The sequence below is a fragment of the Parus major genome, chromosome 11 (genome assembly GCF_001522545.3).
Source record: "Parus major isolate Abel chromosome 11, Parus_major1.1, whole genome shotgun sequence".
NCBI classification, from domain to species: Eukaryota; Metazoa; Chordata; class Aves; order Passeriformes; family Paridae; genus Parus; species Parus major.
Window position 1 is genome coordinate 6,771,163 of NC_031780.1, and position 18,435 is coordinate 6,789,597.

The 18,435-nt window shown below is 46.1% G+C and overlaps 1 protein-coding gene across 2 annotated transcripts in view; it reads left to right on the forward strand.

Annotated features, from left to right (window-relative positions):
• The first annotated feature begins 348 nt into the window (after window positions 1-348).
• The window catches only part of PSKH1 (protein serine kinase H1), a 30,401-nt gene continuing 12,314 nt past the window's right edge, over window positions 349-18,435 (forward strand). The window contains exons 1-3 of one of the 2 annotated variants that reach the window (XM_015639654.1): window positions 349-408; window positions 1,782-2,366; window positions 3,061-4,086. In XM_015639654.1, coding sequence (XP_015495140.1) covers window positions 3,148-4,086 — 939 coding nt within the window. In that variant the 5' untranslated portion in view covers window positions 349-408; window positions 1,782-2,366; window positions 3,061-3,147. The remainder of the gene's footprint in view (window positions 409-1,781; window positions 2,367-3,060; window positions 4,087-18,435) is intronic. The other variant, XM_015639652.1, reaches the window with a different exon arrangement.

Below are 18,435 nucleotides of genomic sequence, written 5' to 3' on the forward strand. Positions count from 1 at the left end.
CATGAGGGTGAGGAGTTCCAGGGGCCCGTGGGGCTGAGGGGTCTCAGACAGGGCTGAGGGGCCCCAGAGTCCTGAGGGGTCCCAGGCGGGGCTGAGGGGTCCCAGAGGCCTGAGGGGTCCCAGGCGGGGCTCAGGGGCCCCAGGGGATGCTGTGCGGCCCCGCAGCCCCTCACGCTCCCGGAGCCGCGGGCGGTCCCGAGCCGGCTCCGGGCTCTGGGCGGGTCCCGGGGGCCGATCCCGCCGGCCCCGGTAGGGGGCGGTAAAGCTCCCCCGCCCTCCCCGCGCCTCGGCCCCGCCCCTCGCCCCCTCCTCCAATCGCCGCTCGCGGTGCCCCCACCCTCCGGGCGTCCCCGGCGCGCGCTGATGACGTCAGAAGGCGGTGCCGCGCCGCGGCCGGAGCGGGCCGAGGTGAGTCCGGGATCGGCGGCCCCGGGACCGCCCGGCACCGGCTCCACCTCCGCCTTCCCTCCCTTACCCTCCCTCCCTCTCTCCGGGGGCGGCAGTGGTGCGGCCCGGGAGGCGCGGGCGCGGCCGGCCTCGGCCACACAGCCCTGCCGCTGCCCGGGACGCTGGGCCGCGGGGACGGGCGGGCCGGGGAGGGAGCCCTGCCCGCTCCCGGAGTATCCCCACAGTGGGGCGGGCCCGGTGCTTCCCAGCTCTGGAGCCGAACCTGATGCGGGACGAGCTCCCAGCGCCGGCACTGGTCCCTTTTCCAGTGTAGCGACAAACGGCCTGGGTTGGGATGAGTTCTGAAAACAAACAGTTTTGGGAATCCCGGTTGGTTTGGCTGATTCTGATCAGCCCTTGGCTCCGGCACAGCTGCTGCGGTGCTGCAGCAGCCCCAGCCCCGGGATTCCCCTCCGAAATCCACCAGAGGCTCGCAGTGAGAATGCCGGGTTAGGTCAGGTTTGTGTCAGGCAGTGAGAGGCACATTTGAGATGTTTTAGTGAGACGGCAGGCGAGGAGCTGAACCTCCACGGGGAGAAGCATAAATCCCATGTTCCTTCCCACCACTTCCAGCTGCAGCTCGGATAGTTTGTCACGCAGATAGTGTGCCGCCTGCCAAGTATGTGATTCCCACTCGGAGAGCTTGTAACGCTTGGAATTTATCTTAATTCCTTTCTCCACGTTCTTGGTGATTACTGCACAGGAGCATGTCCTGCACTGATGTGGAGTTAAGCATTTTGTTGCTGACTCTGGTGTGCAGCTCTGGGGTTCTGTAGCCTTCACTGGAACACTGAAGTGTACAAGGAGGAGCCACTGACATGCTGGAGTTGCTGCCAGATCTCAGTTAATGCCGTTAGTGGATTTATAGATGATACTTTCAAGTGTTTGATCCTTCCGTTTGGTTTTATTTATGGGTGGGATGTTTTACACAAGTCCTTCTCTACATGTTTAATTACTCTGTAATAATCTTATTTGTGGATGCTCTCATTCCATTTCTCTGTTAATTCAATATGCTTTAGGGTTCAGTAATGCTGGGAAAACTGTCCATGGGAGGCATTATTCAGGACTAACTAGATCTCTTAATTTTTTATCATGGTGCTTTAATTTGAATGAAGCTCCACCTCCAGGGCAGTGCTTGATGGAAGTCAGCTAACCTTTCTGTGAAGTTATTTTTTATTTCTACTGCCTGCACCCTACTACAGCATGTCTGTGCATGGATGGGTTGTTTGATTTCAGGAAGTTGCTGCCAGGAGGGAACTTCTTGCTTGAGAAGTTACTTTGATGATATTCGATTATAAAACTGAATCTTAACTGAAGCCTGGTTTTCTTTCCAGGTTGGATGAAGAGTCTGAACTTCTTCCAGGTGTCCCTTTAAACCATTTCTTATTTCTTCACTTGCTTCTCCTGATGGAAGACCGGCTGGGGTTCCTTTTCTGTTGTTCATGCTGAGCAGTTGCTTGGAGAGGTGGTGCGTGAGTGGAGATACACCTGGTGATGGTAAGACCTAAAATCAAGTTTTCAAGGCCAATGGTTTTTCTGTAGCCTTCTGTGGAGGCTCAGGCATGTGTTGATGGGCTCTGAGTCAAAGAAGGCAAATGTGAAGCTGCCCAGTGACTTCCTGAGCCAGAGGTGGCTCCTCCATCTCCTGACAAGTCCTGTTGTTTTAATCAGCACGTAAAGACTTGCCCAAGTGGAGCTGGTTTGGTTTTGTTGGGATACAGTGTGATGAGCAAGAGCACCTAGTCTGGAACAGCTGGTAGGAATTCCACTTCTTACAGGCAGCTCCAAATGGAAAGCCAGAAGTGCCACTTGATGTCTAAAGATGTAAAATAAAACTAAATTGTTGAAAGATGTAAGAGCCCACCTTGATTTGTCAGGGTTTGGAAGATGAGAGACTTGCTGACTGAAAGTTGCTCTGGGTAAGTGAACATCTCCCTTTTAGCAGGGGCTGCAGCAAGTTCAGTGGCAAAATGCACCTTAAAACCAGTGTCCCTCTAGCTCAATATTTCCTGCCTCTTCTGCTATTCCATTGATCCCCAGCAGCTAAGTAGTGAGAAGTTTAAGGCAGTGTAAAAATTCAATATAAAGAAAATCTTGGAAAGATGCATTAAGTGAACAAGTTGCTGAGGTACTCTGTGGACCTTCTGGTGAGCAAACTCAGAACTATAAGGTTTGGATTGGCTGCTGACTGAGGAAGTTGAGCAGATCTAACAAAACAAAAGAAAATGCTTGACTTTTTCCTTTATTTGATTTTTATTAAGTGATTGTGTCTAGACAAAAAGACCTCCAGAAGTCTTATGCAGCCTCAACTGCTCTGTGACTGATTCAGTGCTCAGCAGGGAACAGAAAACAAACGATCCCTAATAAAGAGAGATACTGTGTGATTTCCATGGACACATCTGTTCTGACCATGATTAGGTGTTTGTAGGCACTGCCTTAATTCACTTGTGATGAAAGCAGCAGGGCACTGTGCATGTTCTGTAGTAGAGAGAAGTGAAAATCCCGTATTCTCAATTTGTGATAGCATGGACCTACTGTTTTGGTTTTTCCCTCCATTTGAAGCTTTGCTACCTTGATTCCTCTTTATTTTTTTCTTTTCATTCTTTTTCTAAGATTCAAATGTGGGAGTTGCCCCAGCTGTGGCTGCTGCTGACGCTCCCCTGGGAACATGCCTTGATAGGGAATTAACACCAGTCAGTGATGGGCTGTGGGACAAGCAAAGTGCTTCCCGAGCCCCCCAAAGATGTGCAGCTAGACCTGGTTAAAAAAGTCGAACCTTACACAGGCCACAGTGACATCTACAAGCATTTCATCAAAGATGACTGCGGGGCTGTCATCAAAGCTGGCTCTCCTTCCCCTCCGCATCACACCAACCCCTATCCCGGGAACCCCCTGCCCGCGCACCAGCCCGAGCCCCGCAAGAACAAAGTGGCCAAATACCGCGCCAAGTTCGACCCCCGAGTGACGGCCAAGTACGACATTAAAGCGCTGATCGGGAGGGGCAGCTTCAGCCGCGTGGTGCGTGTGGAGCACAAGGCCACCAAGCAGCCCTACGCCATCAAGATGATCGAGACCAAGTACCGGGAGGGGCGGGAGGTGTGCGAGTCGGAGCTGAGCGTCCTGCGGCGCGTCCGCCACACCAACATCATCCAGCTGATCGAGGTGTTCGAGACCCAGGACCGCGTGTACATGGTCATGGAGCTGGCCACCGGCGGGGAGCTCTTCGACCGCATCATCGCCAAAGGCTCCTTCACCGAGAGGGACGCCACGCGGGTGCTGCAGATGGTGCTGGATGGGGTGAGGTACCTGCACACGCTGGGGATCACCCACCGGGACTTGAAGCCGGAGAACCTGCTCTACTACCACCCGGGAACGGATTCCAAGATCATGATCACGGACTTCGGGCTGGCGAGCGCGCGGAAGAAGGGAGACGACTGCCTGATGAAAACCACGTGTGGGACCCCGGAGTACATCGCTCCCGAGATCCTGGTCAGGAAGCCCTACACGAACTCTGTGGACATGTGGGCGCTGGGGGTGATCTCGTACATTCTTCTCAGCGGGACGATGCCCTTTGAGGACGACAACCGCACGCGCCTGTACCGGCAGATCCTGAAGGGAAAGTACAGCTACTCGGGCGAGGTGAGTGTGCTGAGGGGAAGGCAAACAAGAAGCTCTCCCTAGGTGTGTCTTTGTGATGACCAAAAGCTGGCTGTCATGTGGGTGGTAACATTACCAGGGGTAAAAAAAATTCAGTGATTCTGGCTTTTAAAGTCCTTTCCCATTTTCTGTCTGTTCCCAGTGCAGCATAGTGAGCTCCTTTAAAGAAAGTGTGTGCACAGAAAGAGGAAGCTTGCTATAGAACACAACTGGGAAGTTTGTGGGTTTCTAGCTGGGGGGACCTTGGCTGTGGTAAGCTGCTGTTAGAGGCTTTGCAGTTGAAACTTGTGCCAGGGTGTTTGAAATGTGGCACAGTCTGATTTCTGACACAAATCCAAGTGTAGTATGGAAACTAGCTTTGCTGAAAGACAGGGTTATGGCAGGCAAGGGGCACTTGCTTCTTCCATCTGGTAATGGGATTATTTCAGATATTGATCTGCATTGCTTCCTGAGCTTGGTACCTGAGAAAATGGAGGATTGAAGGATAGTTTTCATAGAAAAGGATGGAAAAAAGAGTCTTGGGGGATAATTTTTAGGCATTCTGTAAATGATAGTGGGGCTTGAAGGCGATTCTTGATCTTCAGAAGAAACAATTTGAAGTTAAACACTTCTAAATAACATCTTCACACTTCTCATTGAAACCCAGTTGACATTATCAATGCATGTTGCTATTGTTATGTCCTTGCCATATCATGCCCTTGACTACTGAGTGCAGGTCTGTATTCTCTGGATAAAAATTCAGGGCTGAAAAGTATGTGTAGAAAGGCAGTGTGAATATCCAAAGGCATGGCCTGGCTTCTGTTTGAAGAATGAGTGGACTAGGGCCCTTCCTCCAAAATAATTAACATTTGAAGGGGGTCTGATCAAACTCAGTGCAGCCATAAGCAATCTGGAGAGAGTGAATTGAGTGTTTTGATGGCTCCCTGGGGTAATCTATTTTGATGTCCACTGGTCCTTGTGCCAGAACGGACTGGTTTTGAGAAATATTGTGAATTACAACTAGGCCACGGAGACTTGTTGGTTGTACGTGCAGAGGTAGCCATGTGCCACAGAGAAAGCATTAAACTCCATTTTGGAAGTGTCAATGCACAAGCCTGAGGCATTTTACTTGTTATGCCATCACAAATTACACACTTTAGGAGTCTGTTATGGATACTGTGTGTGACATGAGTGGTTGTTTTGGAAAGCTGTTGATGCTTTACTGCTTGGAAAGCAAATGTGTGTCAGCCAGCAGCCTGTATCTGTTGCCTGGATGCTTTCTGTTCCTCTAGAGCCAGGCAAAACGGATGCTTTAATTTACCAGTGTAATTAAGCCTATGCCCCTAAATTGCACAGTGCTTGACTGTAGGCAGGTATTGGCAGGAGATGCAGTAAAGAGGCTGCTCACTTTGTGAAGAAATTCTAGGAGAAAACAAAGTGAGCCAGAGGTTTAAAGGTGTCTGCTGTGTTTCCCACAATCTTGCCAGCACTCTTAAAGCTATCTTCTAGGTTTTTAAATGCTTCCGAGTTTTTGATGTTCATAGACAATGGCTTTTCTTTTTTTTGTGTTACACTGGAAGAAGTGGGAAGATGTCAGACATGAGGCTGTTGGTAAGTTTGTCAGACTAATGGGAATGGCAGGAGCTCCAAGTCCTGGTTTCTTTGGAGTAGGAGTGGGCAGAATACTCGAGTGTGTTGCCGAAAGCATCTGTCTTGGATGGATGCAGGAGCAGAGGTTTCATGGTAATGACTGCTTTTCTTCTCTGTAATCTGAAAGTTGAGGATCTGAAGCAGAAGAGGAAACGTTGAAAGAAGCCTGTGAACTACAGTGCCCGGAGCTGACAGCTTGAGCTCTGTGACTCAGACAAGTTCCAGTGGGGAAGGAGGGAGCTGTTTTCAAGCTGTACCATGGCAGGCAGCAGCAGTGCCCTGAGTCTCAGTGCAGAGTCCTGCTTTTTGAAAAGTCTGACCCCAAAACCTGGGCACAGAGGACAAAGCTGTATTGAAAGAGGAACAAAAGCCAAGATACATGCTGACCTGAGAAGCAGCTCCATTTTCTTGGAGAAACAAGTGATCTCAAGTCCAGCTAATGTAATTGCTTTCTGACTGGGACCCTCTTACCCTGGCTCCTGTTCCTGGAGTGTGAGGCCTGTTTGAAGAGGCCATTAGCAGATCAATAGGAGAGGTGTCCCACAATAGGTTATTCAGGTACTGCTGACATCACTGCTCTGATTATCTCTTGTATCTCCTTCTATACTTTTTGAACTGCTTCGAGTAATGGCTAGGATGAGGAAGGAAGGACAGCTGGCTTTGTAACTTGGTGTGCTTTTTTTTCCTAAGCATCCTGAGTAAGGGGTAGGTGAGCTATTGACACTGTGTTCAATGCAGCCTGCTGCAAAATCATTCTTTTTCGCTTGTTTTGTTAAAACTTCCTAAAAAATAATGTTTGGGCATATTTTTAATTTAATTTTTAATTGAAATCTTGGAGATGAAGCTGATTTCTGGAATCTCTTCGTAGCTTAAAAAGTTGACTGAGGAATAAAGCTGGAATTACATTCTTAGTTTCCTTTGAATTTGAAAGCGCAGAATTGAAGATTGGACAATCATTATCCTGCTAGGACAGGCTTGCTCTGGTTCTGTTTCAAAGCTTCTCCTTCCGTTGAATACCAGTACTTTTATGTTGCTTTACACACCTGGGAAAACTGATGGAATAAATGGAAGATAATATATGCTATAGTTAAATTGGGAAACTTAGCTAAGGTGTATGATTGTTCTGATCTTGATATCTGACCTGGGCAAATCATTTCTCTCATGGGCTGTTCTCCTATTCATAGAACAGAATCAGCTTTTTGTGGTATGCTCACAGTGGGTGAGGTTGGTGTGTGCTGCTGTGAGAACATGTCTTAATCAAATAACCAAAAAAGCTTGTTCTAAATAATGATGCTGGTGGGTGCATTGATAGGAGAGACATGCTTGATATATGAAGGAAGTTGGGCATTGCAAGTCTGTAGAAGCTCTGCAAGGGGCTTAGCAGCCTGTAGGGAGATGATCTGGTTTTGTGTGACTTAGATTTTCCGATGGTTTTTGATAACAATCCTCACCAAAATCTCTTGAAGGAACTTTGCAGCTGTATTTTGATAGTGGCCTTCACATGGTTCAGCAGTTTGCTGATAAGCACAGAAGTGAAATATGTGATCAGATCCATAGGGGAGGACAAAACCTTCAGTGACAGTGATGACTGAAGGATCTGTTCCTTTCTGCCTAAAAGCCAGCAGGAGAAAGTTCCCTAACAAACCTGCACACTCTCTGATGATGCAGATTATTCAGAAGGTGAGAATGAGGGCTATGAACCTTGGAAGTCTACCTGAGTTTGAAGAGCAACTGGACAAATTAATGGAAGACAGATTGATGGGAGAGAATGACCAAAGGTCAGAGGAGAGGCCTGACTTGCAAATTTTATGTGCATTGCATTTCTACTTTTCTCTCCTTGAACATTCAGAATCTTAATGATCTTCTGCCCTAACTCAGAGTTTAAAGCACCAGGTTAAATGCAGGTGTTGAGTAAACTCTGCAGGTCCTGTGTGGATAGATTCAGGCTGGAAGAATGCCCTTAGTTACAGGAAAACCAAGTTGCTCTGGATGAGTAGCATGAATGATGTTCCCATAACGACGAACTCAGTCTGTGTGAGTAAAAAGATAAACCACTTTCTCCCCAAGCAGCTTTTCCTGCCTGCAGCTGATAGCAGAACCAGGAAGCATGGAGACTGCAGACAGTGCATTAGCAAACAAACTACCTGTGCTACCTGTCAGAAAGCAAGATAAAAATAAAGCCATTCCAAGGCACCTGGTGCGTGCTTACAGGATGAGTGCTTACCCAAGCACGTCTGCAGAGTGTTTCCAAAGTATCCTTGTAATTGTCCTCGTTGTGGGGGCTGGTTAAAAGACTGTGGAGGATTTGTAATCTCTCAAATCCCTTGTGTCACATAGTGGAGGAGACAGGTGACAGGCTTGTCAAATTTTAGTATTAATTTCCTGCATTTATTCAACATTTTGAGAGAGAATGTGGTAGAGCTTGAACCCAGACTGCTTCTGACTCAGTTGGGAGCTGGTTGCTGAATCGCCCATCCCACCCCAGAGGGACTGATCAGTCATTGTATTATGAATTTGATGACTGTGGTTGGATTTCCTATCAAATGACAAACTTAATCTAAAAAAGGCACAAGCAACAAAAAGAAACTGTAATTATTCTCAGTAACCTCCTTCCTCTAAAAGTTACAGTTGGAAATGTATAGTGGCAACTCACCTTTCTATTCTGCTTTTGTATTTTACTGTGGAAACTGGTCTCCTATAAGAGGAAAAAAATTATAATTTCTTATCAAAGAAAATCTCTTCATAATTCCTATCATTTTTGGGAGAATTTAGTCAGTATAGGACAAGCATTCTGAAACTTTGGATGAGGCTTTGTACATAAGTTTTGCAATGAAATAAGTTTTACACTGATGCTATGGCAGGTCTGGTTGGCTGCCAGTCCTGGAGTGATTCCTGCATGTTTGTACTTCTGGTCTCTTAAAATTAATTACATATACCTATGTAATTGAAAAAAAATCAGCCTTTTGTTGTTTTGATTATAAAAGTCCAATTACTTTATCAAAATATACCAGTTTAGAAAAAAAAAAATCAATTATTTCATACTGTATTAGCTTTTTTATACTTAGTTTGCCCCAGAAATCTGTCCAGGTTTTTTTCTTGCAGTTCATACCTTAAATGTTACATATCATTAAGTTTTGGTTATTAGATTATGTGCTAATTAAATTGGATAAAGAGTAGCAACTGCCCTGAAAGAGGGAAAGCTCTGGTGATCTTCTTGTAGTACATCTCCTGTTTAAGATGGGCATAAGGCAGACTGGCTTCCCTGAATTTGGACTGGAGTATGTCTTCAGGAAAACATTCAAAGCTAGTTTAAAATATAGCCAGGAGCAGAGAAGCACTACTGCACTCTAATTCTCCTTGGTCCTATATATTTTTTAATACAGGAGATTAAGTCCTATATGTACAAGAGGCCAGAAAAGCTGGTAGGTACGCCCCTTTATTTAAGATTTACCTTTGCAAAGTGTAGAGCTGTTCTTTGCTCTAAGAGGAGCTCAGTGCAAGAATCAGTGCACCTGATTCTTCTGGAAGTTCTCCGTTGGCTCAGTGCCTGGGAGGGTCTGGATGCAGCAGGACCCCTCCCTTGTGGGGTCCCCAGAAGGCCACACTGACACCTGGAGTTGCCCTCCATGGCAGTGCCAAGATGGTCTTTAGACCCATTAGATGCTTTTACAGGGTAGTCATCACCTTGGCCTCTGATGTCTGTGCCAGAAGAGAGGAGGGGTTCCAAAGCAGCAGGGTGGCCAATTTTCCATTCTTTTCCCTGGAGTTTGAGTGGCCCAAGCTGTTGAATGTAGTGTAACAGAAAAAACAGGAGCAGCTGAAGGCAAGATTTTAAAACACATTTGCAGTACTTACTGGCATGAACATACAAGTCTCTGGGACCATGTTTTAGCCTTCTTGGGGGAAGAAAGAGCTTTTTACTTAGAGCAGCTGCTATTTTTTCCTGTGAGCCACATTAGATGGTAGAAGTGTTTTACAATAGTCCTGTTCTTAGAGTAATGCAGGCATTTTTTTTTCCTGAAATCTAAAGCTGGCTTTTTTCTTCTGTGTAGGGAAGAATTGTTTTTTTATATAAATTGTTGAGCCCTTTGCCTGGAAAAAAGTAAAAACCCATCAATTTACAGAGGAATGTGCTTTTGCATTTCACATGGCTGTGTGAAAGCGGTGATTTTGAAGTAGAACAACGAGTGTTGGCAAGCTGCAGTCGCAGGGCTCTGCTGAAAAGGGCACTCTGCTCGCCTTTGAAGAGCTGGAGCACTTGAACAGGATGAAAGCTCCTCTTCAAGCCCGGCACAGAACACTGAGGCCAGTCCAATAAATGGACTTCTCTTGGCTTCTGCTCTTTCTTTTCTTTTAATGCACCACCTCAGTGGGTGTGAGGATAGGTGTGTTTGTGTTGCTCCATCTCCAAGAGCTGAAGTGTTTGTCCAGATCTCTCCCTCTGCAGGAAGGGACATCTTTGGAAATGTAATAACCTCAATTAAAACCTGGAAAATCCTCTATCCTTCTGCATGTATCAATGACCATGCTCCTGCAAAAACTCAGCATGCTGCATTGGTAAGCACTTAATTTACAGGTAAAGGAACACCTTTTCCAGTGAAAGGGCTTTGAAACCAGTGCATGCATTTGGAAATGGCTCTGGCTGCATCTTATGATTCTTCTTGAAGGTTGCTTCCTCCAATGGAATTGGAGTGACAGGGGCCTTTTTCCAAATCACTCCTTTTGCCTTTTTACTATGTACTTCAGCTTGTGTTGCAACACAAAGTGAAGACAGCCCCCAATGCTAGGGCAGGGTAAGCAAGGAGAGGGGTGATCTTTCTCTGCCTACACCTGCCATTTCCATACTGCTGCAATCTGCAACACTCAGTGTTAATAGCTTATATTTCACAGAGCTGTGCACGTCATCAGGACAGGGTGGAAACTGTCTAAGCCTCAAAGCCTCTAGAAACAAAGAAAGCAGGGAAGGAATCTCCTTGGGGAAGAGGAATGTGGGTTTATTCCCAACGATTTCATTCACAGCCCTTTTTCCTTGGGGCTGCTGTTCATACCAGTAGTACCTGCAGGTTTAAGGCAGAGTGAGGGACAGCAGCTGAGCATTTTGGTTAAGATTTTTGGAGTGAAAGACTGGGTTTGGGGAAGTGGTGCACCATGTAATATAAGGATGGAGGAAGGCAAGAACCACATCTGGGAGGAAGGGATTTACATAGTGCTGTGGTTTGACATATATTTTCATTCCTTCATCTGGGGGCCCTATAAAATCCTGTTAATGGTGGAATAGTATTTCTGCAGAATTAGGCATGTAGGGATAAAGGGACACTGGTAGGGTAGAAAAAGAATATTAAGCTGTCTCTGTACAGAATACATGTTATTAACAGAAAGGATTTGAACTATCAGCTACCATTGGTGTCTTTGACTCCTTTACATTTGCCTAAAAATAGCCTGGGCCGTTTCCTCTCTTACCTTTGGCTGACTGAGTCCTTGGTTTTCAGCTGTGCCTCAGATGTGTTGTTTTTTCTGATACCTTAGTGGAGTTGTATTTTGAGGCAAGACATGCTATTGCACACTCGTTGACTTAGGACCGAGGTTCAGAGAGTAAGAATATGTGTTAATTCTGCACTGGGAAGAGCTGTGACCTGCAGGAAGCCTGTCCCTAAATGCAGCACCTGTCCCCTCCTCCCCTTCCTTGGAAATGGTTACCCTGGGGATGGAGTCTGTGGAAGTCCAGCTGCTCCTGGTGGTGGGCTTGAGCCAGGTGTAGCCCTTGAGCAGAGTGTTTGCACTCTGGTTCTCTCATTGCTGTGGCACACATGGGAGTTTATCACAGGTTGTGGGGTGAGTGGATTGGGACATCTTGCACTGCTTCAGATGGGTTTCCTGGACCTGCTCTGCTGAGAACCTGAGGCCCCAGATGATTGTGTGGAAATATAACACCAGGACAGCACATGGAGGACTGGCTGGCACCTGTAAAACATTTTTGAAGTGGGCTTTCAAGGTGGAGCTGTAAAAGTGATGCACCCTGGAGAAAATTGCAGCATCTTCCTAACTCTGTTCTGAACCCCAGGCTGAGGCTTTGCAGGGCTGGCACCTGGCTGTAGTTCTAGCTGCTGCCCCTGCTACAGATTAAAAGCCACTTTTGTTTAATCAAAACTGAGCTCTGTGGGGAAGGGCTGTGAACATGTACCTTGCTGCAAATCACTTTGTGGCCTGTAATTGACCCTGCTGTAGAGAAAGGCAATTGAACCTGACATATTTGGAACAATCTGGTGTTGAAAGGTGTTTCGGATTTCCTCTGACCAGAATTTGGGACTTCCCTAGCATTTGCAGTGTGTTCCTGCCTTGGGATGTGATGAAGGAGGAGTTAAGCAGTGTGCTTGGCATAGGTAGGAAGTCAGGGTTTTAATATTACATAGTTCAAATCTCTTTTCAACTGCAAAATCTGTTTTGGGGAATTTCTGTTCATGATGAGCCAGAGGGCTGAAAAGGTGCTTCCTAAACCCAGAGGTTTTCTTGGCAGTCTCTTTGTCTAATCCCTGAAATCCCTAAATCTGACAAGACTGCAACTGCAGATTTGAGGCTGTGGACAGAGGGACCTGGATTAGTTGTTTGGGTGGTTCAAACTGGCAGTGGGTGCATCTGAGTTCCCTGGTTTGGAGCATGAGCTGCTCCTCCTCTCTCTGGTCTCACCTCCCCTGCTTTGCCCCCCTGCTGCCCCGAGTGACTGACAAGGTAGAAAAACCAGTCATGTTTTCCAATACCTTTGTTATTTCAAATGGAAGCTTTTATAGATTTTCCTGAAAACTGAGCTTTTGCTAATGCACCAGATTAGTGTTGATTGGTGACATGAGAGCCGTACACACAAGTCAAGGAGAGGCAGAACGTTCTGGAGGTGGCTGTTAAGAGATACCTGCTGTTCCTGCAGGGTTCCCTGAAGTGCTGGTGTGGACCCATGCCTGGCTCTGTGTCCACAGCTCGTGGACTTCCATAATCACGGCACTCCCTACGCATCCAGCGCTCCAGGCACTTCAAGTGATTAACCAAAGAGTCTGGTTTTATATCTCACCAAAAGTAGAATTGAGCTTTCTGATAAAAGTATTTGTGCATTTCCTACCTTTGTCTGTGTCTGAAGAGTAATTTCTAAGAAACTTTTTAGTAGTCTGATCATTTTGAGAATGATTATGTGGCTCACATGTGAGAAAGGTTTCTCGTTACAGCTGGGATGACTCTGAAGACTTTATATGCTGTTTTATCAGTGCTAATAGGAGTGCCTGGGTTACACTTTCTTACCTCTTTACACTTAGTCCTTTATATTTTTTTTTCATTTGCTTTTAGCTTTACAAGCTTCAGGAGTTCTTGGTGGCATTCTTCAGCTACTGATTGCTGTGTTTTGCTCGAGAGGGTGATAATGCAAAAATAAGGAGAACTTGACACGTGGCAGAGAATGTAAAATAATTTCATGGTGAAGTCCTCTTCCAAAGTTATAGGAGTTCCCATACTTCCAGTGTTTGGCACTGGAACTTGGAAAGGATGGATCTGACATTGGAGAGATCTTCAGCTATTTCATGAAATAGAAACTCATGGTCTCTGTTCCATGGTCTCTGAAAACTTCCTTTTTGGAAATGAACTGTGAAGCAGGGAGAGCGTGGGGGCCAAATCTTGTATTTCCCCAAACCTGTTGTGTTAAAAGTGGCATTTACTTACTGGTGGCTCACCAACAAACTGGAATATGGTAGTGATGGTGGTTCTCTAGAAATGACTGAAGATCCAGAGGTATTTGGGGGTTTATTGCCCAACCCAGGTGAGGGAAGTGCAGGTATGTTCATGATATTTACAGATGACATTGAATTGGAAGGACTGCAAAGGGCATTGAGTTCCAGATAGCCTTCTCAAATCTGAGCAATTCAGTAGGAGGTGTAGTTGTTTTTTTTTTAAAGTAAGGGTAAGTTATTGCACAAAAATAGGTGAAGAACAGAAAATTAGGAGGTGTTGGCTTCTGAGAAAAGGATCTGTCTATGAATCACAAACTGTTATGTGAGAGCAGTATCATACTTGTGGGAAAAGGCAAATATACTGAGGTGTATGAACAGAAAGGCAGCGTGTGGAGTGATCCTGCTGTGTTTAGTGGCTGCTGCAGATGCCAAGCTGAAGCTCTGACACTTCTGGGCAGCAGACTTCAAAAACACCACACCAAGCGGAGAGACTTGACAGAAGATCAACAAAAACAATTGTGATTCAAAAAAACCACAGTGTCCGGAAGACTAAAACATTTTTGGCTGTTTGGCCTAGGGAGCGTGTTGTCATAGCAGTTTGCAAATATGTAAAGGGCTGTTTCAAAGAGGAAGAGGAATAATCTCTTTTCCAGATTATGTCAAACAAGAGCCTTAAATGGCACTTAGAAAGATTCACACTGAACTTTTTACAGCACTGGTGTCTCCTGCTCCAAAAAAATGTTTACCCAGAGGATTTCTGAAGCTGTCTTGCAGAACAAGTGAGGCAGTCGTCTGTCAGGAGTGATGCATCTGTGGTGGATCCTTAGGGGACCATGGGATGGATTGGATGATCCTTGGGTGTCTGTTGCAGCCCTGCCTTTGCCCTGATTTCCCCAGGAAGCAAAGTTTATGGAACTGTGCTGTCTGTCTTTCAGTCTTCCAGAATTAACTATTTAAATTCTAAGGTCAGTGTCAACCCAGTTTGAGCAATTTGAAGGACTCAAAGTTACGAAGCTCAAAGCTATGAATTTTATGCAGTCAGTGGCTCAGTAGGAGAGAGAGCTAAAAAACATCTTCCTGCAGGAAAGGTAATTGAATATCAGTCCAAATTTACCCAAAGCTGATCAGCACATGTTTATTTCTGAAGTATTTATGGCACACTTGACCCTGTTAAGCATGTGGGATGGAGCTTGGGCAGGGATATGTGTTGGAAGGAGGGATGTGCTGCTGCGCTGGATGGGTTATGACAGGGCTGGCTGGGGCAGGGAGGAGAGAAGCACCTGCATGATAGAAACCTTTGTTACAAGAGACCTTTGGAGAGCTCTAATCCCATTCAGTTTGAGACAGGAGTGTTGCCAGCACTAGGTCATGTTGGCTGTGATTTCCTGAGTCTTGCAGGGCTTCAGGGATGAAGATCCTCCACCTCCCTGGTGACATTTTCCAGGGCTGCACCACCCTTCTCCTGCTATTTCCTGATACAGACCTTCCAAGGCACAGCTTCTCCCTGGTGCCCCTGTTTGGACCTGTTGTGTGGCTCTGTAATCCTTTTAACTACTTCTAAATAAATGTGGTATACTATTACATTGCTCTTAGGCTTCTCTTTGTCAGGCTGAACAAATCCAGCTCCTTTCACCCCTTCTTGAAGGCCACGTGTCAAAGACCCCTGGCGGTCTTGGAGGCTCTCACCTGGATCTTCTCCACAGTCTTTTTGAACCTGGGAATGGCCAGGCTCAACAGCAGGTAATAGGATTCCACATAGCAAACCAAAATGTTTTAATCTTCTTTTGGAAAGAGAAATGCCCCAACAGTGTAGGTAAGAACAGGGTAGGATTTTAACAGGGAAAAAGTTCTCATTGATATAAGAGTATAGCTGCAGAATTAGGAATATGTTACATTAGGGATTTTTGGTTTGTCCTTTTTCCTTCTTTTGTATGTGTAGTTTGGTGCAGTGTCAATGACATGTTTTGTTTTTCAGCAGGATCAATGTCTCCATCACTGAATAGCTGGGATGCTGAAAGAAATTTGAGAAGAAAATACAGAGAAATGTGTTGGATTGAGATCTAGAACAGTTATCCTGCTCTGAATTCTAACAAGAACGTCCCAAATAGTGCCAGGAAAGACAATTATTAAGCAGTGACCCAGGACTGAATTGTGGTAAACCTAGCAAAGCCTACTTAGAGTGTCTCCTGATGTTTTGTTTACTTTAAAATGGGCTATATCCACCTTGCCTACCCAAAACAGTGCTTTCTGAGAGAAAACCAGGAATGGCATTGGGTCACACTGGCCTAACTTGGGAAGCACTAAACCTGGAAATGCTCAGATGAAAGAGGCATCATTTCACCTCCTCTGAAACTATGACAGGGTTAGATTCTGGTTAAAACTGAAAGAGGAATATAAGGAAGAGGACTGTAAGGAAGAAAGGAGAGTCAAGCCAGACAGTGTGGCAGCTGGGGCTTGGACATTGCTGGTGTTTGCAGCACAGCTCCTCATCTTGATCCTTGTGGGTCCGTTCCAGCTCAGGATATTTTATAATTCTGTGATTCACCTGTGCTCATGGAGGTTAAAGGAGCTGTCCAGAGCAGCAGAGGAGAGCTGGTACCAGCCAGGGAGCAGGGCAGGGTTGGACTGGCAGCTAAGACTGTCTTAGGATTTACTCCCCCTTGTTCATTCCCTCATAAGCGCCCAGGGCTTGTGCACCGACAGCTTGGAGCTTGCAGGAGGGGGTTGTGTGTACGTGGGAGGTTATAAGCTTATCTGTTCATCCCCCCACTACTGCACTAATCAGTGTGATGAAAGAGATTCTTCCTCCCTGGGGAAGATCTTTCCTCCCTGTCAGGAACCACCATTTCTTAATTAAACTCTTACTCTGAATTTGTACGTAGAAACACGTATTGACTTCAGCTCCAGTTCACAGCCAATAAGTCTTAAGGTAATAAATAGTTCAGAGTGAGAGGGCATCATTCAGCTCAAATTTGATTTTTTTGGTAGTAAAAGCACTGAAGATGTCAGGATACCCAGATGTTAGGAACAGTCTGGGGAAGGTATTTTCCAGTTTAGTTACTGCAGATATTTCTGTAGGCTGATGCTATAGCAATACCTTTGGAAATTTCCAACTCATTCTGTTTTCATGGCAATCTCCAGCACTGTATACTTGGTGATCTCATCTGTTCACCTGCATCCTTCCAAGTCCAGGTCTCTTAACCCTGAGCTTCCTTAATAGACAATTTTTCAGTCAAGGTAATGGTTAAAGTCCCCTGTGTGCAGCTGTAAGTTGCTGACACATTTTCAAGAGATGTAAAGCGATCCAAGCTGAAATGTGGTATTACCCCATTTTAACAGCTATTCTCTAAGAATTGCACTTAGAAGAACCACCCCTGGCTGGAGAGAAAAGCTTTGTGTTTATTGTTTTTGTAGCTGCTGTAATTTTAGTGCATGATTCCAGCTGAATACTCAGTGCCTGTCCAGGGAAAATGGGCTGGCTATTTCCATTCGAAAAGCTGGGTTATAGAAGTTCACCACACCAGATGGCTGCGCATACTTATAATGCTGTGGATTATTAAAGGGCTGTTTTATTTTCCTCTTTCATCCTTCCTTTATTCCTCCTCCCCACATCAACAAATTAGTGCTGAATGCTTGGGAATCTGCCCTGCACAGACTTTAGCGCACTTCATCTTTTCACTGGAAACTTTTTGTTCCAGCTCTTTTGAACCAGTTGGTTTTGATCACCTCATTGCAGTTGTTTGGGGGCTGAATGTTGCCTGGGATGGTGCAAACCTGGTGTTACTGGAGCCCCAGCACAGCCCTAGGCTGGTTTGCTATGTCATGTGTCACAGTTGCTGTCCCCAACCTGCTCCTTTGGAGTTGACACTTTCTGATGTCATGTGGGGATCTCCTAAGTTAGACAAAACTGCTGCATCATGCAGAAATGCAGCATGGATAATGCAATGAAGAGAGTTCTTGGGGACCTTCTTGGAATCATTGAGGTTGGAAAAGACCTCTTAGAGCATCAAGTCCAGTTAATTTCCTTCTTAAAACTAACAGCACCAGAAACATCAGAATTTTAAGGTGCAGCTATTCTGAAAAATGACAGAAGCTGGAGAGATGTGCCCTGCCTTCAGCACCACGCATATATGTTAGATTGAGTCATTTTTGTGAAAAGAAAATAAATGTAAGTCATTAACTTGTTTGCAGTGCAGGCTTTGGTGACCGCTTTACAGCAGCCCCCATGGCAGGCAGAATAAAATTCAGGGACTTGGCTCTGGTATCCAAAATCTGCTCATTTTGATCAGCAGATCACAAGAAAGCTGCTCTGCCTCCGGAGTGTTGGCTCCTACCCCTGCCTAGGTCCGTCCAGTTGAGTGAGGAGATTGGCAGCAGTCACACAGGTCAGGGGTTTGTTTCCAGCACGCGTTGGGAGCTCTCTGCTGTGCTCAGGGCCTGTGCTCACATCAGCTGCAGGGGAGAGAGGTGGGATGGTTGTTCAAACCAGAGAACAACACATTGTTTGTTCCCCACATGCCAGCGTGCCCGGTGCCTCAATAGCTTTTATGCTGATGTGAATAACAAGCAGGGGTGGTGAAGAGATTTAATCACACAGAGCAGAGCACTGCACGCAATCACCCAGCCTAAGTGACACTCAGAGGAGGATCTCTTTCTTCTCCTCCTCCTCCAGCCTCGGAGCCTGAGTCTGAATAAAACATAACACACAACATAACACACTTGAGAGCTCTTTAAGGCATTGTAAAGGAGGCTGCTTTCCCCTGAGTTTGTTAACTAGCAAGGCTGGAATTTGCGGATGGCTGAAGCGCCCTGTGTTTTATGCAGCTTAGAAGGCCAGGAGATGCTTTTGTGGGGAATGCTAGTGCACCCTCAGAAGCAGCAGCTGGCATTCCTGAGGGACCAGAGCAAAGTGTCTCCACCATGGGAGTCTCTCCCATTGTCATTGAGGCTGTGGGATAGGTTTCATACTTGGTTGAAGTGCTGCTAATTCTGGACT